This window comes from Ranitomeya variabilis, chromosome 5 (assembly GCF_051348905.1).
Source record: "Ranitomeya variabilis isolate aRanVar5 chromosome 5, aRanVar5.hap1, whole genome shotgun sequence".
In the NCBI taxonomy this organism is placed as follows: domain Eukaryota; kingdom Metazoa; phylum Chordata; class Amphibia; order Anura; family Dendrobatidae; genus Ranitomeya; species Ranitomeya variabilis.
The window spans coordinates 284,760,377-284,787,903 of record NC_135236.1 but is presented as its reverse complement, the minus strand read 5'-3'; the positions used below and the strand labels follow the sequence as shown (position 1 = coordinate 284,787,903).

The 27,527-nt window shown below is 39.9% G+C and overlaps 1 protein-coding gene across 1 annotated transcript in view; it reads left to right on the top strand.

Annotated features, from left to right (window-relative positions):
* LOC143775817 (NACHT, LRR and PYD domains-containing protein 1 homolog) overlaps nucleotides 1–27,106 on the top strand; it is a 57,553-nt gene extending 30,447 nt beyond the window's left edge. The window contains exons 5-11 of the mRNA XM_077264396.1: nucleotides 1,911–2,261; nucleotides 3,533–3,682; nucleotides 9,092–9,124; nucleotides 13,643–15,185; nucleotides 16,314–16,400; nucleotides 17,171–17,338; nucleotides 26,192–27,106. Of these exons, the coding sequence (XP_077120511.1) occupies nucleotides 1,911–2,261; nucleotides 3,533–3,682; nucleotides 9,092–9,124; nucleotides 13,643–15,185; nucleotides 16,314–16,400; nucleotides 17,171–17,338; nucleotides 26,192–26,492 (2,633 nt within the window). The 3' untranslated portion in view covers nucleotides 26,493–27,106. The remainder of the gene's footprint in view (nucleotides 1–1,910; nucleotides 2,262–3,532; nucleotides 3,683–9,091; nucleotides 9,125–13,642; nucleotides 15,186–16,313; nucleotides 16,401–17,170; nucleotides 17,339–26,191) is intronic.
* Nucleotides 27,107–27,527: the final 421 nt, after the last annotated feature.

Sequence of the window (27,527 nt, the reverse complement as noted above, 5' to 3'; positions counted from 1 at the left end):
AGAATTGCAAAAAGTGAACACACCTGATAAATGCTGCGATCCAGAGACAGCAGTGCTACCACTTATAACCACCGGAGGGAGCCCAAGAGCAGAATTCACAACAGGTTAGGTAGATTCATAACTGTACTCAAAGAGTGGCAATAAATGGTTGCACATCCAATTGGAAGTGTGTTTCAAGTGGGGTACCACAAGGCTCTGTCCTGACCCCAGTGTTGTTCAACATTTTTATAAATTATCTAGATAAGGGAACTGAAGGTTTAATAAATAAATTTGCAGATTATGCGAGGAGGGATAGCTGACACTGGAGAAGATAGAGAAACGATTCAGAAGTATCTAGATAAGCTTAAACAATGGGCAGTGACTAATAGAATGGCAGGGAGAAATGCAAAATTGTAGATCTGGACAAGAAAAAGAAAATTACAGAATGGGAGAAATAGAACTAAGCAACATCACATGTGAAAAAGACCTACGTATACAAATAGGCTGCACAGGAGTCAACAGTGTGATGCAGCAACAAAAAGTCAAGCACAGTTATTGGATGTATTAAGAGAAGCATAGAGTCTAGATCACGTAAAGTAATTATCCCCATCTACTACTGTGTCCAGTTCTGGGCACCACATTTTAAAAAAGACATTGAAAAACTGGAGCAAGTTCAGAGCAGAGCTACAAGGATGGCGAGGGACTGCAAAGTATGTTCTATGAGGAATGGTTAAAGGATCTGAGAATGCTTAGCTTGCAAAAAAGAAGGCTAAGAGGAGACTTAATAGCTGTCTACAAATACAGTCATATGAAAAAGTTTGGGCACCCCTATTAATCTTAAGCTTAATGTTTTATAACATTTAACATATAACAAGGAAATGGAAGAACACAGGTACAGTTCTTGTTAAGGCCAGAAGTGGCAGGCCAACAAAAACATCAGAAAGGCAGAGAAGAAGAATGGTGAGATCAGTCAAGGACAATCCTCAGACCATCTCCAGAGAGCTGCAGCATCAACTTGCTGCAGATGGTGTCACTGTGCATTGGTCAACTATACAACGCACTGTGTTTTTTTGCCGCCATGCATAACGCCTTTTTGTATTACCAAACAACTCAATCTTGGTTTCATGAGTCCACAGGACCTTCTTCCAAAAAGAAATTGGCTTCTCCAAATGTGCTTTTGCATACCTCAGCCGACTCTGTTTGTGGCGTGCTTGCAGAAACGGCTTCTTTCGCATCACTCTCCCATACAGCTTCTCCTTGTGCAAAGTGCGTTGTATAGTTAACCGATGCACAGTTATTAGATATATGAAACTGAAATAGCTGTTGCAAAAAAAAACAATTTTTATAAAACATTAAGCTTAAGATTAATAGGGGTGCCCAAACTTTTTCATATGACTGTATCTGAAGGGATGTCACAGGGTAGAGGGATCATCCTTATTTTCATTTGCACATGGAAAAACGAAAAGCAGTGGAATAAAACTGAAAGGGAGAAGATACAGATATGATATTAGAAAAAAACATTTTGACAGTGAGGGTGATCAGTTAGTGGAAAACGCTGCCACGTGAGGTGGTGAGTTCTCCTTTAATGGAAGTCTTCAAACAGAGGCTGGATAGACATTTGTCTGGAATGGTTTAGTGAATCCTTTGCTACATTGATCATGGTGTTGGACACAATAACCCTTGAGGTCCCTTCCAACTCTAACATTCTATGATTCTATGAATAAAGATTTGTAACTGGGATATTTCATTCAGTGATATCCAGGATGTTGTATTTTAGTGTTACCTTTATTTTTTGGAGCGGTGTATTTAAACCCTTCTGAATCTCGTATGGTGCACTGGATGTGAACACTATAAAACAATAATTATAATATATATAATAGCACTTTATAATTTCCTCAAATTTTCTAAATATGTTTCTTTTCTTTTGACAGTTTGCAACTTTACCCCTTTAGATGTTAAAGGACAACTACATGAAGATGTTCTCCTGCCATGTACCATCATCTACAAGGATGAATTTGATTACAATTTGCTTGTAGTTCACTGGCAGCGACCAGAGAATGATGTTGTGGTCCATACCTTCTATTATGGCTCAAGCCAACCTGAATATCAATCAGTTCAATATCGAGGTAGAACAGAGATGTTTTATGATTTATTGCCTTTTGGTAATCTGTCATTGCTTCTCAGGAACCTCTCTAAATCAGATGCTGGGATTTACACTTGTCACAGTGTACTAAAAGAGACATCAGGGATCACTATTCAATATGTGAACCTAACACTCGAAGGTAATATTTGTTTAGTTATCTTTACAAAAAAGTAGATTATATAGTTGTTAAGTCGTTCATGGCTGTTTGGACAACATAGTGTCCCTCTTTCCTGGATGAATTTGGTGAACAGAAATCTATTTTTAACCAAACTGATTTTTTTATTTACAATGTTCAGTATACTTTAATACTGAGCTGGCAATATGATTCTCCAGGTTAGTATGAGTAAGCAGATACACAACATGTATAGTTTTTTTCATTATTGTATGTAATAATCCCTAAAGGGGATTTGAAGAAGTGCATCAGCATTTCTATGTATAGTGAAAATCACAATCTCCTATGAACACCAGCTACAGGCTGGCATTCACAGGGGAATCGTCATGACATGCATAGAGGTCCTCTGAAGACCTCTGTTTGTCATAGCAATCCATTGGTTCCCTGTGATCACGACACTTGATGTGCCTCCCTGCCATTGCGTGTTAAATGAGACTAACATCGGCATTTAACAGTTTAACAGCCGTGGCCAGAGCTCTGCTCCACCCGCAGCTGTTAAAGGCAGATGATATCTAGTTATCATCATCTGCCAGGAAAGGTGCGGACTCGGCGTGCCAGCCCGCTTCAAAGTCAGGGACATGACATATGATGTTCAACTTTTCTCCACCAATTGTACATTATAGCACTAAATTAACTATAACCCACAATGTTATGTGCATTGAGGAAATCATCCAGCCCTTTTTAAAAATCTGTTATAGTGTCTGCCATTACTACCTCTTGTGGTCGGCATTCCACAGTCTGACTGCTGTAACTGTAAAGGACCCTTTCCTATTTAGCTGCCAGAATAGCCTTTCTTCCACCCATAATTTGTGCCCCCTGGTCCTTAGTGTGGTCTTTGAAAAGAATAAGTCATGTGCCTGTCCTTTTTGTTGACCACACATATATTTATACATTACAGTAGCTTAGGTATCCATGGTTACAACCACTAACAACTAGGTGACTAACTGTCACTATTGTATATGAGTGGGCATAACCATAGATATATTTGTAAACTTTTTTTTTATGTTGCTTCTTTAAATTAATCGGTAAACTTTTTCTATATTGAAAATACATTCTAAATTCATAGTAAAAATACTATATAAAAAAATTGCAATCTTTTGTGACATATTGAAATATGATTGTATGTTAAACGGCAAAGATTGTGGTTAATTAATCTAGATAAATAGTGATACTTTGTATGTCAGTACTCAGCCATGAAATTGTCATTTAATATCATTTTAACCACATCTGTCTTAAAGGAAGAAGTGAGGACCAAAATCAAACAACTGGAGATATATCCCGAAGACTTATTTGGATCATCACCCTCACCTTTCTTGTTTTCATATTTCTCATTTTGTGTCTCTTTTACTTTCTAAGTAAACTAAATAGAGGTGGAAAAGATGATGAAGGTAGGAGGAGTACCGTAATTGAAATCAAACTTGCTGCATAAATAAAAGCTGCTGCTTAGTTGCTCATTTTCATTATGGTTGTGTATTTTCCTAGCTGGTTTATATTTAATATACTTTTATTTTGTGCTAAAAACTGACATCATGTTGATGATCATGACAAAAAAATCCCAATAACAAATGTGTCATCGTGTTATCTGTAGAGTATGGTACCAGCAGATTGATACATTGAGGAAGGGATTCTGAGAACTGTAGAATTCAGATAGCATGTTGTACTTTGGAGCGGAGTTGTAACAACATTATGGTAAAGCCATCACATGGGGTAACGCTGCCTCCCTCTAATTCTAACTAAAAACCCTTTTAAAATATAACTTTTACTAAGTATTATAATAAAATATGCATCTACCCAACATATAGGTGAAAGTACAACGTGCAGAAAATATATCAAGAAGGGCTGGTGTGAACAGGAGGTCGGCTAATATATATACGAATAGCCCTAAAGATTCCTGAGCACTGCAGTAGTCCACTTGATGCAATCTACTGTTCTATATTAATTTGTTGCCCAAACACAAATCATAGACAGTCAAATAACTGACAGTAGGCAACTTCAGCCCTATCTGCAAAGCCTCAACTATATAAGTGATGTAATTAATTGCCTAGGGAATATCGAAATCATACACAATCTGCTATGACTATGGATAGATCATATAGTGGAGCCCCTTACTGTTAACAGTGTGTTTACCAGATCAAAGATGTGCGCTATAACTTCACCATTCACATCAAGCCGAGGTGAAGAAGAGGTGCACTAGCCCTATTGTAGCGCCCTTATGAGCCTCTACCTGTTTGCGAGGTGGGCACCCTAAGATTGCGAGAATTGGCACCCCCGCTCGTGCGACGGCTCACCCTATGCTACTGCTGCAGACCCTATAATAGACGTTAAATAGGAAAGAGAGGGCTAGTTGGCCTGTATTAGCTCATAACAATCCTCTTGGCTGTCAAATATGGTTCCTAGGATGATGCTGAGGGGGTTATACACAAATAACAGGAGATTTAGAGATATATGGGTAAAAAGTGGTAGACTTAAAGAGCAGGCACACCTGAAAACATACTGAAAAAAACGTCAGAGCAGATCACGCAAAAAGCATGATAAACCGCAAAGTAAACGGTTTTACCCTGGCAAAACGAGCTTATCTGTTCAAGTGTATAGCTCCAGGTTTGTAAAGTTCCACCAAACAGAGCAGTCTCATCCAAAGGACATTGATCCTCTGCATTATCCTGATTAATAGGATACCTGGGGTGATGAAATCCCTCTTGTGGTTATTGTTCAATCTTTATTTTCAGTTAATGAGATTCTCGTGCTCGGGGGCGGTCTGTGCGAGGGGATGGCTTCATGTGGTGCTCTACTTACTGTATATATTCATGTGTATGGCTTCTGACAGGTCACTGATCCCTCACTGACCTGCCACCTATTTTATATACTGATTATTATATGTATTGAAAAAAAATTCACATTCAGCAGGCAGGCACAGGCGCTGCAGCATGATCGCATCTATAATATGCATTAAATTATTTATTTTATTTAGTCATATACATTTATTCTAAAAAAAAACCACAATTATTTCTCAAAATGGCGCCAGCTGCACCTGCTCAGTAGCATCTATTGGTGATCTGATATATGCTACTGCACAGGCGCCGCCGGAGCCATTTTGCTAGAGGAAAAAAATAGTCTCCTGCCAGCGAATGTGATTTTTTTTCCCAATACATATACTTATATTCAGTATGCAAAATAGGGGGCAGATCACTGACGGATCATTGACCTGTCATTATCCCATACAGATGAATATGTAAGCAGAGCTTACACACATAAACCCCCCCATTCTCCCCCCACAGGCCTCCCCGGAGCATAAGAATGTCATTAAGCTTTAGGCTACTTTCACACATCAGTTTTTTGCCGTCAGGCACAATCCGGCAAATTTTGAAAAAAAACAGATGAGAGAGAGCGAGAGAATGGAAAATGCATGATTTGTGTAAAAAAAAAACGTATTCGGACCCCAGATTCCATCATTTCACCTCACAATTCATGTGTTTTTCACCAGATCCATCGCTGGCCATTTTTTCTCCGGACAGAAAAAACGTTCCTATGTACGTTTTCTCCGGCCGCTGAATTTTCAACGGATCCAGCAAAAAAACAGATGAAACGTGAGAGTGAGTCTATGAGAAAAAAACGGATCCGGTGGCAACTTTTGCCGTTTCCGGTTTTTTTAACCCCTTCACGACATGCCCCGAACTAGTATGGTGCATAGTAAAACCAAAGCAATACAGCAAGGACCAAAGTCCAGGAAAAATATATAAGCATGGGAATGTTAAAATATACCTTTATTAATAGGAATGGCAATGATTACATAATATACATAAAAATAAAAAAGTGTATAAAAACATACAAAAATGCGCAGGGTTGCTGGATGTCCTCATATGAACTCGAGCGTGGGAACTCGAGGCTCCAGTTCATGAGGACATCCAGCAGAGGGCGCCTCACCGCAACTCAAGGTAACTACAGGTCACCCTGCTTTCCATTCAGTACCCGGGGTTTTACAGGCACGAGCGAGTGCATTAGCACAGCTCCTGGCTGTAAAATGATTTAACCCCTTCAGATGGATTTACATCGTGGGACATAACGACGGAAGGTATGGAATATTGTTGTTTGTTTTTTTAAACTTTGTTTCAGATGACAAGGGTCTTCAGGTGGATTACCAGTATAATAAAATATTACAACACCCTGTGTCTTTATTTCATTAAAATACTTTGTAATAATGTGTGTGTGTTTTATTAACCATTTCGTACTATTGGATTAATAATGGAAAGGTGTCATAATTGACGCCTCTCCATTATTAACCTGGCTTAATGTCACCTTACAATAGCAAGGTGACATTAACCCTTTATTACCCCATATCCCACCGCTACACGGGCGTGGGAAGAGAGTGGCCAAGTGCCAGAATAGGCGCATCTTCCAGATGTGCCTTTTCTGGGATGGCTGGGGCAGATGTTTGTAGCCAAGGGGGGCCAATAACCATGGACCCTCTCTAGGCTATTAATATCTGCCCTCAGTCACTGGCTTTACCACTCTGGCGGAGAAAATTGCGCGGGAGCCCACGCCAATTTTGTCCGCGATTTAACCCTTTATTTTAGCAGCTACAGCACCCAAATTTTGCACATACACACTACTAACATTAGTAGTGTGGAATATGCAAAAAAAAAGGGGGATATGAGATGGTTTACTGTATGTAAACCATGTGTCATATCATGTCGGGTTTGGGAAGGAGAAATGAAAAGCCGGCAATTGAATTACCGGCTTTTCACATATCTCGCGCTGAATTAAATATAAATACAGAATATATATATATATGTGTCTCAATTACATATATATATATATATATATATATATATATATATATATATAGATACTGTATATATGTTTTAACGAACATTTGAGCCCAAAAATCCTTTAGATGTCGGTTTTGCAAGCCTGCGAGAAAATATCGCAGTACGGATGCCATACGGAGGATGCCATGCGCAAAATATGCTGACACACCCTGCCTACGGATGACATACGCATCACTATTTTGGGGACTTTTCTGCGTATTACGGCCGTAAAAAACGGACCGTATTTACATACGCTGAGTGTGAGGCCGGCCTTACTGTTTTGGCACAAGAGAAATTTATTTATGTACAGCATAAATTAGGAAATCCTGGTACTATAGTGGGGATTCAGTTGGGAACATTATATATATTCTATTACCCTGTTGTTGCGCATTTTTGTATGTTTTTATACACTTTTTTATTTTTATGTATATTATGTAATCATTGCCATTCCTATTAATAAAGGTATATTTTAACATTCACACGCTTATATATTTTTCCTGGACTTTGGTCCTTGCTGTATTGCTTTGGTTTTAGTTTGTTCTTTGCGGTGGTTTCCACAGCGTTTTTTACACAGCGCACCCTGGTGGTCTATATAAAAAAAATTTAAATTTCTTTCTATACTTTTCTATATATTAGTATATGATATGGTGGATTTGTGACCAACTGTGGGTGTACTGTGATATACATTTAACCTAGAATGGTGCATGTCGTGTCTTCCCCTTTGATGTAAAATGCAGTAACGGGCGATCAAAAGAACGTATCTGCACAAAAGTGGTATCATTAAAAACGTCAGCTCGGCACGCAAAAAAAAAGGTCCTCACCCGACCCCAGATCACGAAAAATTGAGACGCTACGGGTATCGGAAAATGGCGCTTTTTTTTTTTTTTTTTTAAAGCAAAGCTTAGAATTTTTTTTCACCACTTAAATAAAATTTCACCACACATGGAATTTTTTTCCCATTTTCTAGTACAAGACATGGTAAAACCAATGATGTCGTTCAAAAGTACAACTCGTCCCGCAAAAAATTAAGCCCTCACATGACCATATTGGAAAATTAAAAAGTTATGGCTCTGGGAAGGAGAGGGGAGCGAAAAACGAAAACGCAAAAACGAAAAAGGGCCACGGCATGAAGGGGTTAAAATAAGCCAGATTGTGCCTGACGGCAAAAAACTGATGTGTGAAAGTAGCCTAACTGAAAACTACAAATACCAAAACCACAAGACAGATTTCATCAACCCAGGTATCATTGTAATCAGTATAACAGCGCCGACCTGACACTGTCTGTAGGTTACTGTGCACCATCCAGCTGACAGGTTCCCTTTAAATGTGCATGAGTCCTTAAGGACATAAATGGCCAGTTTTTGCTCTACCTTACCGCTTCCTTGAGTATTCCAGATTTTATTTTAATTATAAATCTGACATACTATTGCAGAAATATGAGTCTTTTTACTTAGTGCTAATTTTTATGTTTTTTTTAAGTGGGCGTGGCTCACTACATACTAAGCACTAAATAAAAAGTGCCATATCTCTGGAAGCATAGGGTGTATTTATAAAAACAAACAAAAATAAAAAGAATACTAAAGGGAGCAGCAGGAATAAAAATAAGAGCCAAGCTAGGAGCAAAAACTGGGCACTGTTGACCTGGTGACAGGTCCTCTTTAAGAGAATGGACCTTGTTGCAGTTCCCTGCACAGTCAGGTGACCAGGACCAATATGTTGTGATTTCAGATGGGAATAACCTGTGCGGCTGTAATTCTTGAATTGTCTCCCTCAGGGTACATTTTGACTGAGTTAAGTTCGCGGTATGGTTTTGGCATTTGGGAAAATAGCAAAGTAGTAGCATTCTACAGGCAAATGTAAATGATAACGACTAGTACACTGTAAGTTGGGAAATGAATGCATTTGTTGTCTGAAGAAGAGTAATGCAGGATTCTATTGTTACACAATATATATCATTGTTAGTAACAAGATGTACTTATCTTTTCCTTCCAGAAAATAAGGCCCTCATTGATGCAAAGCCACAAGGTATCTAATTGTATGTTGCAGATATTTTAATGCTTGAAGTATATTTAACCCCTTCCCGACATCTGCCGTACATGTACTGCGCAGGTTGGGAGCAGGTGTATGGAGTGGGCTCACGGGCCGATCTTGTACCATAAGCGGGATATAATGGCCGCATGTCACAGCTAGGAGATCTGCGTCTAACAGTAGCGGGTGGAGCCAAGCTCCGCCCACGACTGTTAACCTGTTAAATGCCGCTTTCAGTCTCTGCCAGCAGAATTAAAAACGCACTCCCATCAAAGTTTATTTTAGAAAATACACATATTTGTTGTAAAATAACAATTATGCAGAGTTATCTCTTAGAACTCTGCATTTTTCTAATCCTCTGGAATTCCTCCTAGAAATATATGAATAAATTGAAGGAGTTGTCCACTACTCTGACAACCCCTTACCACAGTAACAGTTCACCAGGCAACTGATCTACTCTGTTCGCCTTTTTGATAATTTGTACATTATTTGCTCCATAACTTTCAGGTATAAAAATCCTGGTTATGCGATACTAAAGGTACCTTCACACAAAGCGACGCTGCAGCGATACAGACAACGATGCCAATCGCTGCAGCGTGGCTGTTTGGTCACTGGAGAGCTGTCACACAGACAGCTCTCCAGCGACCAACGATGCCGAGGTCCCCGGGTAACCAGGGTAAACATCGGGTTGCTAAGCGCAGGGCCGCGCTTAGTAACCCGATGTTTACCCTGGTTACCAGTGTAAAATGTAAAAAAACAAACAGTACATACTCACCTTCGCGTCCCCCGGCGTCCGCTTCCTGCACTGACTGTGAGTGCCGGCCCTAACAGCAGAGCGGTGACGTCACCGCTGTGCTGTGCTTTCACTTTACGGCCGGCGCTCAGTCAGTGCAGGAAGCGGACGCCGGGGGACGCGAAGGTGAGTATGTAATGTTTGTTTTTTTACATTTTACACTGGTAACCAGGGTAAACATCGGGTTACTAAGCGCGGCCCTGCGCTTAGTAACCCGATATTTACCCTGGTTACCATTGTAAAACATCGCTGGTATCGTTGCTTTTGCTGTCAAACACAACGATACACGGCGATCTGACGACCAAATAAAGTTCTGAACTTTAACCAACGACCAGCGATATCACAGCAGGATCCTGATCGCTGCTGCCTGTCAAACTCAACGATATCGCTAGCCAGGACGCTGCAACGTCACGGATCGCTAGCGATATCGTTTAGTGTGAAGGTACCTTTAGGGAAATAGTTGAACTGAATAGAACACTTCAGCTGTCTAATCTCTTTTCTCCAATCGTGATCTCTGTTTTAGCATTCTACTGGGCCCTGAACTTTTATAATAGGAGGTTATTGTGTAATTAGGTTTTGTGGTTACATTGATGGAAATAAGCCAAATGAAGAATGAAAATAATGTATTGCCAAAGCACTATAGCAAAAAATATGCTTTTCGAAGCTGTCTCTTCAGAGACAAAGAGGACTTGAACTCTAGTGAAACCTATAGAAAGTAGCAATCCTAAAAGTGAAGATCAACTCTTTAACAAGGCTAAGAAAGATTTAAAGGGAATCCGTCAGGTTTCAATCTGTCCTAAGCCGACTATATGGACAAGTAGGTCATAAGAAGCTAAATAAAATACCTTGTTTTCTGTGATCAGATCCCTTATTCCCATATTCCAGTGAGATCAACTTTTTTTTATATGTACTGTAAATGAAATGTTAAAGCATGTTTGACCCCCCCATAGGATGTTGTGCTACCCGCGGACAACCGGGAGACTCCAGTTCTCATTTTCCCATATTCAACTGTATCCGCATCCTTCAGATGTGAATACAGTTGAATATTTTGGCGCTGGGAGAGGGGCAGAGCTGCGCTCCTCATCCCCCTCCCTGATGTGCAGTGGCGTGATGAGGTCATCACGCTGCTGTCCTCAACACTACACGGCTATCGCCAGTGTGCAGCACAGCGTTATTGAGGACGCAGCTGGAAACAGTAAGCACTCCATGAAGGAGGCAAATATTTGATATCCTGACTATTATAGGTGTTTTATAGGTCTTTTGGTGCTATTGTGAGGGCACATTATGGGACTACAGGGGGTGGAATTGTAAAAGCGCACAGTAGGCAGTGTGGGGGATAATTTAGAGAGGGGCAGTGTGGGGGGAACACTGTGGAGAGGACCAGTGTGGTGGGGTATATTATGGAGAACAGTAGCGTGGGGGTTATTATGAAGAGGTACAGTGGGGGGGGATATTATACAGGAGAGCAGTGTAGTCAGATATTATAGAGAGGAGCAGTGTGGTGTTGTGCAACTCTGTGTTAAAGACTATGGGCAGAACATAGATCTTCCTCAGAATCTTCAGAACTTTTTTTTTTTTAAAAAGGGGAAGATACCAGTGTCAGACATATAACTAACACAGAACAGAAGAACTGAACTTTTGTCTTCTTACAAACACATTTACTGCAGCTCTGCTGTATTATAACAATATTGTAACCCTGTCTGGCTGTGAGATGGAAGCTGAAGCACTGCGATGGCACCTACAGATGTGTCAGTTAACATCTCACACAGCTCTGCAGTGAGATCAGGAGAGCAGAATATCAGCCATTACAAATCACAGGGGTAACTCCTCCTTTTATTTAAAATAAGCTCTGGAATTAGATTCTCATGCAGATCAGGCAGATCAGTGTCCTACCCATAGCCTAGAACAACTCATTTACACATATGAAAAACCTGGATTCCTCTGGAATAAGACATCAGACCACAAATATCAAGGTATCAATTTATAAACTTCCTATCACCTACATGCCCATATAGATGGCTTAGGATGGATGATTCTAATAACAAATTCCCTTTAAATACGGCCTTGTCATCTATGATTGAGACAGAATACAACTGGCTATGGCATGCAGATATCTTTTGAGCGCATTTTGGTAAATGTATTATTTACTGTAAGTTCAAGAATTCATGCAAAAACATTATATGTAATGGAGCCATAAGTGTGTTCCAGGATTCATCTAGATATAAGGTATTTTTTACAATATTTTGACATTGTTTTTTTTTTTTTAAAAAGGAGGTCTGTAAAAAAAGAGCCAAATGTATTGAAAATATGCCATTTCTACTTAAAAATTGTTGTATATATATATATATATATACTGCTCAAAAAAATAAAGGGAATACTAAAATACCACATCCCAGATATCACTGAATGAAATATTTCAGTTGCAAATCTTTATTCATTACGTAGTTTTGAACAATAAAACTTAAACATGATCAATGTAAATCAAAATTAATATTCCATTTAGGTCTGAATTTGGAATGATACTCAAAATCAAAGTGCAAAATCATATTACAGGCTAATCCAACTTCAGTGGAAATGCCTCAAGACAAGGAAATAATGCTCAGTAACATGTGTAGCCTCCACGTGCCTGTATGACCTCTGTACAATGCCTGGGCAAGCTCGTGAAGAGGAGGCGGATGTTCTCCTGAGGGATCTCCTCCCAAACCTGGATTAAAGCATCAGTCAACTCCTGGACAGTCTGCGGTGCAACGTGGTGGTTGAAACAAGACATGATGTCTCACATGTGCTCAGTGTGAACCTGCTCTCATCCGTGAAGAGCACAAGGCGCCAATGTCTAATATGCCAATTCTGGTGTTCCCTGTCAAATGAACATCGCCCCGCACAGTGTTGGGCTGTAAGCACAACACCCACTTGTGGACGTGGCCCTCATGCCACCTTCATGGAGTCTGTTTCTGACAGTTTGAGCAGAAACATGAATATTAGTGGTCTACTAGAAATCATTTTGCAGGGCTCTGGCACCACTCCTCCTGTTCCTCCTTGCACAAAGGAGAAGGTAGCAGTCCTGCTGCTGGATTGTTGCCCTTCTACGGCCCCCTCCACGTCTCCTGTTGTACTGGCCTGTCTCCTGGTATCTGCACCATACTCTGGACACTGTGCTGACAGACACAGCTACCTTTTTTGTCACAGCTCGCATTGATGTACCATCCTCAATGAGCTGCATTACCTGAGCAACTTCTGTGCATTGTAGACACTGCCTCATGCTACAGTACGTCTAGGGGTGAGAACACTGACAAAACAACAGCCAAAAAGGAGGAGAACAGAGAAATGGTCTGTAGTCACCCCCTGCAGAACCACTCCTTTATAGGGGTTGTCTTGCTAATTGCCTATCATTTCTACCTGTTGTCTGTTCCATTTGCACAACAGCAGGAGAAATTGATTCACAATCAGTGTTGCTTCATAACTGGACAGTTTGGTTTTACAGAAGTGTGACTGACTTGGAGTTACATTGTGTTGTTTAAGTGTTCCATTTATTTTTTTGAGCAGTGTACTTGATCTAAGAGGAGGGGTGGGAAAGAAAAAGGTATTTTTATGGTGTCTCGTGTGTTGACGATATTCATAATGTGACTATTGAGCAATCTCTCCACTTAAAGTACTGTGTATATGTTGGAAAAGTGCCTAGTTTTAAACATGATTTTCTAAACATTTTCTTTGTCATTTTATAGAATCTATAATACAAGGTTATAAAACAAGTATGGCCGACAGTATGCAATATAAAGATTATTCTCTATCACAAAGACATTTACTTGTGAAAAAAAGTAGTTTTCTTGAATCTTCTGGAAAAATGAAAGCATATACAGAGGACAAGTCTGAGACTATAAATGCAGAAGAACTTTTTACACCGGAAAACCAGCAACTTATAACCAGAAGAATGCTTTTACTAGGGGATGCCGGGAGTGGAAAAAGCTATTTCTGTAAATGGCTTCAAACTGAATGGATACAAGAAAAACTTACAATGTATAAATGTATTTTATACATACCTATCAAAAAAATTAAGAATAACATGAGCCTGGAAGCTGTATGTGATGACGTATATTCTAACATTTCTTCAGTTCTCAGCATGGATAATATCCTGCTCATTTTTGATGGACTTGATGACCTTGTGTGTGGAAACAGAAACTCAGCTTCAACTCAGGAAAGTGAAATTAATTGCTCTTTAAATGTATACCCCTTGTTGGAAAAAATCATGAAAAAAATACTTGTCCCTGACATGGATGTTTTAATTGTATGTCGAAATGACTCTTTGATTGACTTACAGAAGGAATGCAACTCAGCTTTTATTCTTCTAGACTTTACTGAGCAAGAGACTGAGAATATCTATAATACAATTACTGTAAAAAAACAAAAATCAGACAAGAGATGTAAAAAAATATCAGATATCACACATATGCCTGCTTTTGTTGTAATGATGAGTCATTTCAGCAATAGCCACCATCTTGAAATAATTGGAGATTCTAGTCCATATACGATTCTTACTGATACTTTGTTGGAGTGGACTACAAATGACATAGGAGAAAGCATAAAGCAGAATATTTTTATAAATATGGCAAGTCAATCATATGAAAACCTTATTAAAGGTGAACCAAACAGCACAAAGGCCGTGGAGTCCTGGGACAGATTTCTAATTTTTTATAACTGCCAAAAACAAAGCAAGTACCAGCGCAATATTCTGAGAGACATGTTGGCAGCTGCACATTGTGTATGGGAAATACACCGTACCGGAGGCTTAAAAGAGTGCCTGAGTTTCTGGGTGTTTGGAAGCAATATACATAGGAATACCGAGTTGCTAAAATCTGTTGCAGATGAGCACAATGCAAAATATTATCACTTCATAAGATTCTTCATGAGACTTCTCAATTATCCAGATTGTGAGAGTCTGTGTAATAACACGCCCATGAAGAACAGTCGTTTGGAAGACTTGCTTTCAGACTGGTTCAAGGAGAACATTTGCAAATGTAGACCTTCTGAAAAGCTGAAACTCATCCATTGCATTTTTGAACTTCATGATGAGATTCTGACAAGAGAAGTTCTGTCTAACTTGAAAAAGTTAGAGCTCTTTAACACCCCTTTGAACTTTAAAGATATCCAGGCCTTGGATTACTGCTTCAAAGACATTGAATTGGAAGAGCTGGACTTGAGACTTTGTGCTCTTGAGGACAAAAGTGTTAAACGACTCAGAAGTGTGATTAAGAACACCAAAAATGTTATGTAAGCTGATATGTCTGTCTGTTCCAATACAATTGTAGAGTAATACCAGTAAAAGATACCAATGCTATGCACAGATCATATTATCTTTATTTGCCATAGATTGGTTGGCATTACGGACAGGGTCACCATTGGGGTACGTGCACACATTGAGTAATTACAGCTGATTCTTCTGCACAGAAGAAAAACCATAGCAGGATAAATGCTGCAGAATTCACAAGTTTTTTAATAATTTTTTATATACGTTATTAATGTATTTTAACGTGTTTTTTTCTCCATTCATTTGAATGGGTGAGAAAACACTACAAAAATGCTAAAAGAGTCGACATGCTGCAGATTTGAAAAATCTTTTTGATACTTCAAATCCGCATCAAAAAAGTAAGCAACATGTTTGTTTCATTCACTTTGCTGGCACTGTAAAGTGCAGCATTGTTTACCCTTCAAAAATGCAGGTAAAAAAAAGTTGCAAAAAACGCAGCCCAGGCAAACCATGGGCAAACACTCACCAGCTCCTTATCCAACAATTGTTGTACGGGAGTTATAAAGTTTCCATTATAAAGTTAGAGTGACCTTTTAATTGGGAAATAATGGAAATAAGGTGCAAACCTTTCATCCGACATAGTGCATTTTCCTTAACATTAATTTTAATGCATGTTCAAAAAGGAATAGTATTCGCATAATATTCACTATTGGGGCTTGACAATTTGCCCTTATGGAGACCAGATAGTTCTAATGATAGGCCTGACAACTGATTGCAGCACTGTTGCCATGTATTTAAACATACCCAGGATAAAATATCTTACCTGTAGGAATAATTTGGATCCTAATGATAAAATATAGGCTCACCCTCAGTTTAGTACTGTCATAAACTAGATCAAATAAAAATTGGGATTTATTAAAATTGGAAAAGTATTTGGCATCAGGCTTCATAGAATGGCACAGCTCTCGAGAACATCAAATAATGCGTGATCCCAGAAGCATACAAGTTTGGGAATACAGATACAATTTATTGGCCACTGATATCCGTACATGAATACTCATACATAAACACTCACTGTACATAAATAGCTATGTTACATAAAATATTTACTTCTGTTGTCTTTAAATGTGGATTGATTTTATTTGTTTCAGGCTGTCTTCTAACCACTTGACCAAAGAAGCTGGAAAACTACTAGGAGAAATTCTAGTAGAGCCTGGCTGTATTATTGAAAGGCTTTCGTAAGTATAGAAGTCCGCATATTTTATACATGCTCATATTTAAATCAATGTATTTTTGATCCAGGTATATATTCATCGTATTTAGTGGACCATAAGATGCACCCCAAATTTTGGGGCGCAAAATAGGAAAAAAAATTTAAATAAAATGTTGGTGGTCTTATATTGCCTTTTAATGGTCGCTTACCTCCGAGATGGCTATGGGGGTGCGGGGTGACAAGAGGCAGGGTTGCTTCTTCAAGAGGCCGGCCGGCAGGAGTGAGGTGATGCTGTGATGCCTGGGATCTCAGAAGGTGTTGGTGCTGGTGAGCGGAGTCCAGTTTCCCAATGATATACCTGCGGTGGGCTTCAGGACAATGGCCACTGGAAGCGGTGCATGTGCAGTTTGAGATCTCAGGAGACAAGACCTCCTGCTGCCAGCCGGCCTCCTGTGACCTTGTTCCACTGCCGCTGCCTCTCAGTAAACTCACTTTGGATTATAAAATGAGCCCCCATTTTCCTCCCAAATTTGGAGGAAAAAAATTGTGTCTTATAATCTGAAAAATACGGTATTACAAAGAACAAAAAACATCGGGTACCCTATTGAAATAAATCATCAAGGTAGATACTTCTTTGTAGATGTGCAATTCAGCTGGACAAAAAGTTGTACAACTTAAGCACCTCTCCATGTTCCATCAGCTGGACACAGAAACACAATTTACGCCTTAGACTATATACTCAATAAAACAAATTTCAACTATTGCATACTATTAAGTAAAATTTTATTTTTGCAGGTTGGGAACCAATCAGTTGGGTGATCATGGCGCTCAAGAACTTTGGAAAGCTTTAAAACATAATAAAACTCTAACTGGTCTATATGTGTATGATAACAAAATCACAGATGAAGGAACACATGGGCTGGTTGAACACCTGCAGGAAAATCTGTCACTTCAGGAACTACAGTATGCCAGTTTATTATATTTTTCTTTTGGTTTCAGCCATACTTCTGCTCTTTTCTTTTGACATACAGTCATGGCTGAAAATATTGGAACCCTTGAAATTGTTCCAGAAAATGAAATATTTCTCCCAGAAAATTATTGCAATTACAGGTTTTGTTATACACACGTTTATTTCCTTTGGTGTGTATTGGAACAAAACAAAAAAACAGAAAAAAGGGCAAATTGGGCATAATTTCACCCCCAAAACCCCCAAAATTGGCTAGACAAAATTGTTGTGTTGGCACCCTCAACTTAATATTTGGTTGCACACCCATTGGAATTAATAGCTGCAATCAATCGCTTCCTATAACGATCAACAAGCTTCTTAAATCTCTCAACTGGAATTTTACACCACTCTTCTTTTGCAAACTGCTCCAGGTCTCTCATATTTGAAGGGTGCCTTCTCTCAACAGCAATTTTACGATCTTTCCACAGGTGTTAGGCACTGTAGAACTCTCCAGTGCTTTGTTTCCGTCCATGCCTGGGTGCTTCTTGATGCATGTTTAGGGTCATTGTCCTGCTGAAAGACCCATGACCTAGGACACAAACACACCTTTTTTAGACTGGGCACTACATTGTGACCCAAAATCCTTTGGTAATCTTCAGATTTCATGATGCTTGGCACATAGTCAGGGCACCCAGTGCCAGAGGCAGCAAAACAACACCAAAACATCTTTGAACTTCCAGCATATGTAACTGTACTGTAGGTACTGTGTTATTTTCTTTGTAGGCCTCATTCCATTTTCGGTAAACAGTAGAATGATGTGCTTACAAAAGAAGCTCTATCTGCGTCTCATCTGTCCACAAGACAGTAATTTTGGCTTACTCACTTATATTTGGAAAACTGCAGTCTAGCTTTTTTATGTCTCTGTGTCAGCAGTGGTGTCCTCCTGGGTCTGCTGCCATAGCGTTTCATTTCATTTAAATGTTGATGGATAGTTTGTGTTAACACTGATGCACCCTGTGCCTGCAGGACAGCTTGAATTTCTATGAAACTTGATTGAGGCTGGTTATCCACCATCTGGACTATCCTGCGCTGCAACCTCTCATCAATTTTTCATTGCCGTTCACGTCCAGGGAGATTAGCTACAGTGTCATGGGTTGTAAACTTCTTGATTATGTTGCAGACCATAAACAAAGGAACATAAAGATCTCTGGAGATGGACTTGCAACCTTGAGACTGTTGATATTGTTCAACAATTTTGGTTCTCAAGTCCTTAGACAGTTCTCTTCTCATTCTGTTCTCCATGCTTAGTGTGGCGCACACAGACACACAATGCAAAGAAGTCAACTTCTCCCCTTTTTATCTGGTTTCAGGTGGGATTTTCTTATTGCCCATACCTGTTACTTGCCATATGAGTGTTTTAATGAACATCCCATGCCTGCAACAAAGTTGTTTACCTAACAATTTTGGAAAGGTGGCAACAATTTTGTCTGGCCTATTTTTGGAGTTTTGTGTGAAGATATGTTCAATTTGCCTTTTTTTTCTCATTTTGTGCTGTTCCAGTAAACACAAAGGAAATGAACATGTGTATAACAAAAATGTGTAATTCCAATAATTTTCTGGGAGAAATACTTCCTTTTCTAAAACAATTTCAATGGTGCCAACACTTTTGGCCATGACTATATAATGTAGCATATACAGCTCTGGCAAAAATTAAGAGACCACCACATCAGAACCCTGTCATGGGCAGCTCAATCTCAATCAGACCTGAACCCCAGTGAAAACTTCTGGAATGTTTTCAAGAGGATTTATGGATAGTCACAAACCATCAAACAAAGAAGAACTGCTTAATTTTTTGCGCCAGAAGCAGTGTGAAAGACTTGTGGAAAGCCAAGACGCATGAGAGCTGTGATTAAAAATCATGGTTATTCCACAAAATATTGATTTCTGAACTCTTCCTGAGTTAAAACATTAGTATTGTTGTTTCTAAATGATTATGAACTTGTTTTCTTTGCATTATTTGAGGTTTGAAAGCACTGGTTTTTTTTTTTTAATTTGGACCATTTTTCTTTGTCAGAAAAAACTACAAAATGTATTGCTTGGAAATCGGAAATATGTTGTCAGTAGTTTATAGACTAAAAGAACAATTTACATTTTACTCAAAAATATACCTATAAAGAGAAAAATCAGACAAACTGAACATTTTGCAGTTGTCTCTTAATTTTTGCCAGAGCTGTATATAACATTGATTATTTAATGACAAAGGCACCTATTGAGTGTTATATTATACAGTTCCTTTATTAAACAGCTCTTGAATTTGATGTATTGAAAGCAGGAAAAGTGGGCAAGCGTAAGGATCTAGAGCAACTTTGACAAGGCACAAAAAATAATCCCTCATACAGCCCCATGGACCAAAAATGTAAAACATTACCTCATATAAAACACTGTCCTCTGATCTCCTCTCAGTGACTGATCAGAGGAGAAATAGTGTGACAAGTGCTTCTGACAAGAGCTTTGTCAATGAGCGATCTTGTCATACTGTAAAAACACACACAAATCACACAAATCAATAATTTTCTCCCTTTCCTAGTTAGTCCCATCAATTTATTGGTTAGGATATAGGGTTAGGTACAGTAGCTGTATACTATAGTATAAGTTGATTAAGAAAATTAGATTATTGATAATATATTTATATTCTTAAAACGAAAAAAAACAATTAGGGTTAGAGTTGATCTCAATTGTTTTACTGATCAATTATTAGTAGTTCTATCAATTATTTGATTAATCAGTTATAATGGTTACTTTAAAAAGTTACGTTAATCAGTTAGATATGTTAATCAGTTACATTAATCTATTAGTTATGTTAATCATTTAGTTGCGTTCATCAATTAGATACGTTAATCAGTTACGATAATCATTTAGTTGCGGAAATCAATTTGTTCAGTTTTGTACTAATATACACACACAATTACTATATTACTATATATAGTATATATAGAATTTGATAGGAATGTATTTATAAAAAGTAATAAAATAGTGCATCAGTTTTATACTGCAGAGCAGGCGTATGCCCTTTCCACCTCCCATAGGGGTGGAGCCGCATATTCATCACTGTAATGAGCGGTACCACGTGACCGCTCATACAGGACAAGCTACGGCGCTGAGAGGAAGCATCGCGGGAGCTGGGTGAGTATTTTAATGCCAGCGGGCAGGCGCACAGGGGGTGGGAGGCGGGAGGTGACCGGGAACTTTATTTTAAAAACAAAAAAAACATGATTTTTCATTCCTTCTCTCCAGCGAACGCTGCTGGGGAGAAGGAATGAATGGCGGCTTCAGCACCACACGCAGGGGGGACAGCGCTTACTGTAGCGCTGTCTCCTGCACGGTCCGTGTGGTACTTAGTCGGCACACGGGCAGCACACGGCTGCCGCACGTGTGCCACACTGATGTACCATGTGAGCTCACGGACACGGATAACTCCTATACCGATTTTTCCGGTACCAGAATTATCTGGACGTGTGAGACTGGCCTAACAGTGTCACTGGCGCAGCCTAGGGGGCACTATCAGAGGGCACGGAACGAGCGCAGGGAGTGGGGGAACAAGACACACAGTGTGCAAGGACCTGAGACTAAGCTGTGAACACAGGACCTGGAACAAAGCAGTTACGAGATAACAGGGGGCGGAGTCACCGCACCTGCGGCCAGGAAGTCAGCTGGCAGCGTGGAGTAGAGGGCACAGAATGTAAACATAGTAAAAGGAGAGCCAAGGGTCAAAACCAGACAAGAGCGATGTACCAAGGGATTAGACAGAGAGAAGCCAAGGGGTCAGATAACAGAAAGGACAGAGCAGTACAATGCAGGATACAGAAGCAAAAGTCAGGGGACGACCCGGGCCATACACAGCAAGAACTCACACGCACAGAGGCACAATGATTACGGACGGGTAATCTGGGTCAGCAACTACAAACCGAGTATACGGAAGTATCACCGACACTCAACCCAGGAACTACCAGCATTAAATTGCCGCCCCAGAACCAAAGAGAGGTGGGCTAGAATTAACCCTGACCTGACCATGATGGAGGCGGAACCACCCTGTCAGAATCATGACAGCCAGATGGCGATGATAATTTTGAGGCTTTAGTTTCAGCAACAATGATACCTCAGAAATGAGCAGTTATCCTGGTAAATCCTGGAACACGACCAGGATGAGTACAAGAGACACAAACAGCGCTACTGGAGAAACGTCTCCAAATCAGGGAACAATGCCCAGTACAAGCGATGTCTCTAGTACTAGTGAATTGACGCATGCCACTTAATGTAGCATTTTCCAGATGGGAGCCTTCAGAGTCAGCTACTTCATTCATCCCTTACTGTAATGCCATTCCTGGTATAAATGTGGCTGTGGAAGATTTTGAACCAGTTGTTCTGTTTAATTAATGACAGATAAGGTGCATCTTCCATATGGAACCCGTTTTTAAAGTGTATTGATTTATCTTATTTTGTCATTCAAGCATTTAGTTTTAGTGATTGACACAGATTTGAGTAAAGATCACTTAACAATTTTTGGGGTGGATGTCTCAGGAGACACAAGCTGGGCACAATATATTGGGCACTACAATGGCATATTTGTAATTTTTGTTCTAAAACATCCACTGCATGCTTGTTTCTGGAAATCATCCATGGAGTGAAAATCGTCACTACACCATATAGATGAATTACCAGAGGGATCTTATTTCCAAAATGGGATCACTTCTGAGGGATTCTACTGATCTGGCACATAGAGACTGCAGATGGAGTCCACAAGCTATTTAGGAAAATATGTGTGCCAATAGTCAAATAGCGCTCCTTGCCAAACAGCACTGCACAGCCATATATGGGGTATTGTAAACATTTTGATACAAATTAAGAGGCCACTTTTACCTATTTTCCCATGCAAAATCTGGGGCAAAAACAACATTTTAGTGGTAAAAATGTAATTACTGTATTTTTTTCACTGCTGAATGGTATAAAATTATATGAAACAGCCATGGTGTTAGTATGCTCATTGCACCAGTCAAGTGGTTCTCCTTCTGTTGCAAGCACCTCCGTACACCCAAACAGTAGTTTTCCATCACATATGGGGTATCGACTCACTCAGGAGAAGTTGCACAAGAAATGTTGGAGTTCACGTTCTCCTGTTTCTCTTGTAAAAATTAAAAATCTGGGACTAAAACAACATTTTTATGAGAATTTTTTTTTTTCAATTTTCTCTGCTCAGCGTTATAAAATTCTGTAAAGCACATGGGGTTCAAAGTGATCACCACACATCTAGATAAATTCTTTCAGGGGTGTAGTTTCCAAAATGGGGTAACTTGTGGGGTGGGGGGGGTTTCCCAGGGCTGGCGTCAGGACCCGGCGCACCCGGGCAAGTGCCCTGGCGAGAGAGGGGGGGCCCACTCACGCTGTCATAGATACAGCTGCCGGCACAAGCATCTTCTCACTCACTCAGTGCAGCCAGGCAGGAAGGCAGCAGGCACATAGGGGTTAAGAGAACGCAGCCAGCCGTCTTTGTGGGCAGAGAGAGCACGTTGTCCTGCTCTGCTCTCCGCCCCTGGCTGGCTGCAGTGCTGAACTTATCAGGCAGATTCTGGATCCGGAGGTATATACAGGTATCCCTGTATTCTGGGGTTCTGGGTGAGCTGGGCGGCTGCACGTTGCAGGCTGTACCCCACCAGCTCCTCAAGACATCACCCACATTTTAAGGCAGCGAGAGAGACAGCAGCAGATGAGCCACAAGTCCAACTGCGACCACTGCTGATTAACCCATGGCATGCCAGTCCTGCATGCCGCACCCGAACCTGCACCAGTGGGGTAGGAAGAAGCTTAACCCCTTCCCATCTGTATGAAGGTTATTGCTGAACCTTAAAGATAACAATCTGACCCGCATAAATGGGGTTAACCAGATGCCAGGAGGAAAGGGAGCTGCTGCCATGGATAAAACTGAGCTGTGGGCTGTACTTTGGGGCCCCCGTGGCCCCAGGCTGGTGACTGGAGGGACTCTGCCCAGTGCTGGCATGTGGGTGATTTTCTTGCTCCGGAGACTCGGCTTCTCTCCTCCACATCACACTGCAGTCACAGCAACATTGGTTGTGTATGTCCAGGTCCCAGCAGCTGCCACCGCTCCGACCACGGACATGGCATTACTTAACCCTTCCCCTGCGGCCACCGGCAACAAATCCACATTATTCCTTGATTAAATCAGGTTCCAACCCAATAGAGGAGCAGACATTTCCTGCTGCCATTAGGGTCCGGGAGAGGGTGACCTGTGACATTGGCTGCCCTGCTACTCTGTAGTGGGGGGTGACAAGGGTAATGATGAAGGAGAAATGCACAGGATAATAGTGAGCACGACAGAGGGCAGTGTATGGTATGGAGCAGTCAGGGGGTGGGCTGCAGGATCCCCCCATACTGTACATGACTGCTCGGGACAGGGAGGCTTTTAATGAGCTTCTAATGAGGGGGCACTAATTGGATCATTAGGGTTTGTGGAAAGGATTCAGCATCAGGTCCCTCATTAATGCCCGAGCCGCCTGTTACTTTGTAGGACAGATCTGTCAGGGCCGCAAAACCAAACAACGTTGTTTATGTAGAAAAGTCTTTGTTTTATAGAAAAACTCAAAACAAAAGATTTTCTGATACAACAACGCCCTGCTCACGACACTGCACAGCACCTCTCCCCCTGTATATATACACTGCACAGCACCTTTCCTCCTGTATATATACACGGCACAGCACCTCTCCTGTATATATAGACTGCACAGCACCTTTCCTCCTGTATATATACACTGCACAGCACCTCTCCTGTATATATACACTGTACAGCACCTTTCCTCCTGTATATATACACTGCACAGCACCTCTCCTGTATATATACACTGCACAGCACCTTTCCTCCTGTATATATACACTGCACAGCACCTCTCCCCCTTTATATATACACTGCACAGCACCTTTCCTCCTGTATATATACACTGCACAGCACCCCTCCCCCTGTATATATACACTGCACAGCACCTTTCCTCCTGTATATATACACTGCACAGCACCCCTCCCCCTGTATATATACACTGCACAGCACCTTTCCTCCTGTATATATACACTGCACAGCACCTCTCCCCCTGTATATATACACTGCACAGCACCTTTCCTCCTGTATATATACACTGCACAGCACCTCTCCTGTATATATACACTGCACAGCACCTTTCCTCCTGTATATATACACTGCACAGCACCTCTCCTGTATATATACACTGCACAGCACCTCTCCTGTATATATACACTGCACAGCACCTTTCCTCCTGTATATATACACTGCACAGCACCTCTCCTGTATATATACACTGCACAGCACCTTTCCTGCTGTATATATACACTGTACAGTACCTCTCCCCTGTATATATACACTGCACAGTACCTCTCCCCTGTATATTTACACTGCACAGTACCACTCCCCTCTATATATACACTGCACAGTACCACTCCTCCTGTCCTGTATATATACACTGCACAGTACCACTCCTCCTGTCCTGTATATATACACTGCACAGTACCACTCCTCCTGTCCTGTATATATACACTGCAGAATTTACAATAGCTGTCACTCATGTAAGAAGTGAAATCTGGCATTGTACTATACCTATATTTCTCTGCCGTATCTGGGCATCATGAATCGGGGTATGTGTTAAAGGTGGGGGCCCACTGAGACTCTTTCGCCCGGGGCCCTCAAAAACCTGGAGCCGGCCCTGGGGTTTCCACTCTTTTTACGCACATCAGGGACACTGCAAATTTGGCATGTCTCTATCGATTCCAGCCAATTTTGTGTTTCAAAAGTCAAATGGTACTCCTTCAATTTCGAGTCCTACCGTGCACCCAAACAATAGTTTTCCACCACATGTGGGGCATCAGCATACTCTGGAAAACTTGCACAACAAATTTTGGGGTCCATTTCCTCCATTTTTGTTGGAAAAAGTTAAATTTCCATTTCTTCCTTCTACATTGCTTTAATTCCTGTGAAGCACCAGTGGTTTTGAGCACTTTGAGAGGTGCAGTTTTTAAAATGGTGTCACTTTTGGGTATGTTCTGTCATACAGGCCTTCAAATGTGATGTAGTCTCTAATAAATGGTTTTGTAAATTTTCTTGGAAAAAAAGAGAATTTGCTGATCAGCTTTTAACCCTTCTAACTTCATAACAAAAAAAAATGTGTTTATAAAGATGCAGATGTAAAGTAGACATATGGGAAATGTGATTTATGAACTATTTTGTGTGACATAACTCTCTAGTTTAAGGGATGAGAATGAAAAGTTTGAAAATTGCGAAATTTCAAAATTTTTGCCCAATTTCTGATTTCTCTATATATCTCTTTTTCCATCTCCAAAAATGGCTTATAGTTACCATCCTCTTTTCTCTCTCTGAATCCCGTTTTCGAGACTTCTCATTTGATGCCCTGTTCTCATAATAACAACACTTTTTCCTCCTGTGATCCCTCTGCTCTCACAGTGCCATAAATCTCTTCTCCTGTGGTGCCCTTTTATCACAGTGATATCACTCTCGTGCTGCGATGCCCATGTTCTCATAATCACATCGCTATAACATTTTTTTTTATTTTTACAAATGCTAAAACAGTTTGAAAACAAATTATGTACCACCCATAGACAATAGAAGTGTGTGGCATCTTATCCATTCATTTACCGTACTTTACCCTGGCCATCCTAAGTCACATTTAGTAGAGAAAAGCCTGATGATGACACAAAATTTTATATCGCTTAACAATTGCTTGCCAACGTAATACTGAAACTACTAATAAATGCCTATATTTAATATATATTTTCAGTCTTTGTGGAAATACTTTTGGTGATGATGGTCTCACAAACATACTGAAGCTTAAAGACACCAAGAAAAAACTAGATGTTGTTCTGCGGATTGCAGAGAATTTGGAGCTTTTTGAGTATGTGGAGAACAAAATTAGGTGCCTGAACCAAACATGGAAGAGCTACGATCAAAAATATCTTGACACACTGCTTGTAGCTGTTTTAAAGGATTTGGAGAAACAGGACTGTAATAAAGACCCCCAAATCACCTGGGAGAGAGTGGACAACCTGGTTCAAGAGATTAAAAAAGTACAAAAAGAATAGAAAAGAAAAATCTTACATTCTGGAACTGTAGAGATTTAACAGCTCTTTAACTGCTAGTTGGTTGTTGATTGTCAGGTCAAGAAAGTAAAACTGCATACTTTAATTGATTGTGGTAGTGACATGTTTATGCTCAACATTTGCATATCTTTACACTTAAAAAATGTATTCTCAAATTACTTCTTTAAACACCAAATACTGCATTTTTTTATATTAAAGCTATTTTAAGATGATAAAGCTTTTGTAAATGTAGACATACATGTAAACTTTACTCATTTTCATCTACTATATTTTAATTATTATATCTAAATTTATGAGATGGATCTGTCGGCTATAACCAACTTTCTGAGATTATTGAAATGTTCAGACTCTACACTTTCGAGAAGTACAGGCATCTAGTTGGGTTTTTTAATCACTACCTTATTACATTACCACCACTTGTTTATTTTAAAATCAAACTCAACTTGCTTTGAGTTAAAAAATTTTTTTTATAGATGATGTATTTAATTCAGTCTAACAGTTTGAAGGTAAAAGTAAAATTTTTTAAAGATTTATGGTCATCTGAAAAAAAGAGTGTTTTTTTTCTCTGTCTGCACAAATAAAGCTCTTTTGACACATTTGTGACTTCATCTTATTTCCTTGGCCTTTTTCTTCCATGTTATTGACATGATGTACAATAACAAATTGTATTGTGGTACCGTGTTAGCCAGAAAAATCGATGTGAATACTTTTCTGCCCAATGATGACAAAGGTATCACTCCTAGAATACTTCTGTCATCATTGGGCAGAAAAGTTTTCACATCGATGTTATTGACAGAATTACAAAATACCATATATTTTTTTTATTTTTATTTTTTTTTAGAAAATCTCCATCTCTTAGGCTCTTTCAAACATCCAGACAATTTCAACTACTTTTTAATTTACCTTTAGCCCATACTGCGCGCATATGTCAAACACACACTAGCATTTTTATTCAGTTTATTATATCCTGGGGCCTTTGTGTGTATGACCAAAGTGCACATGCTTTATAAAAATTGT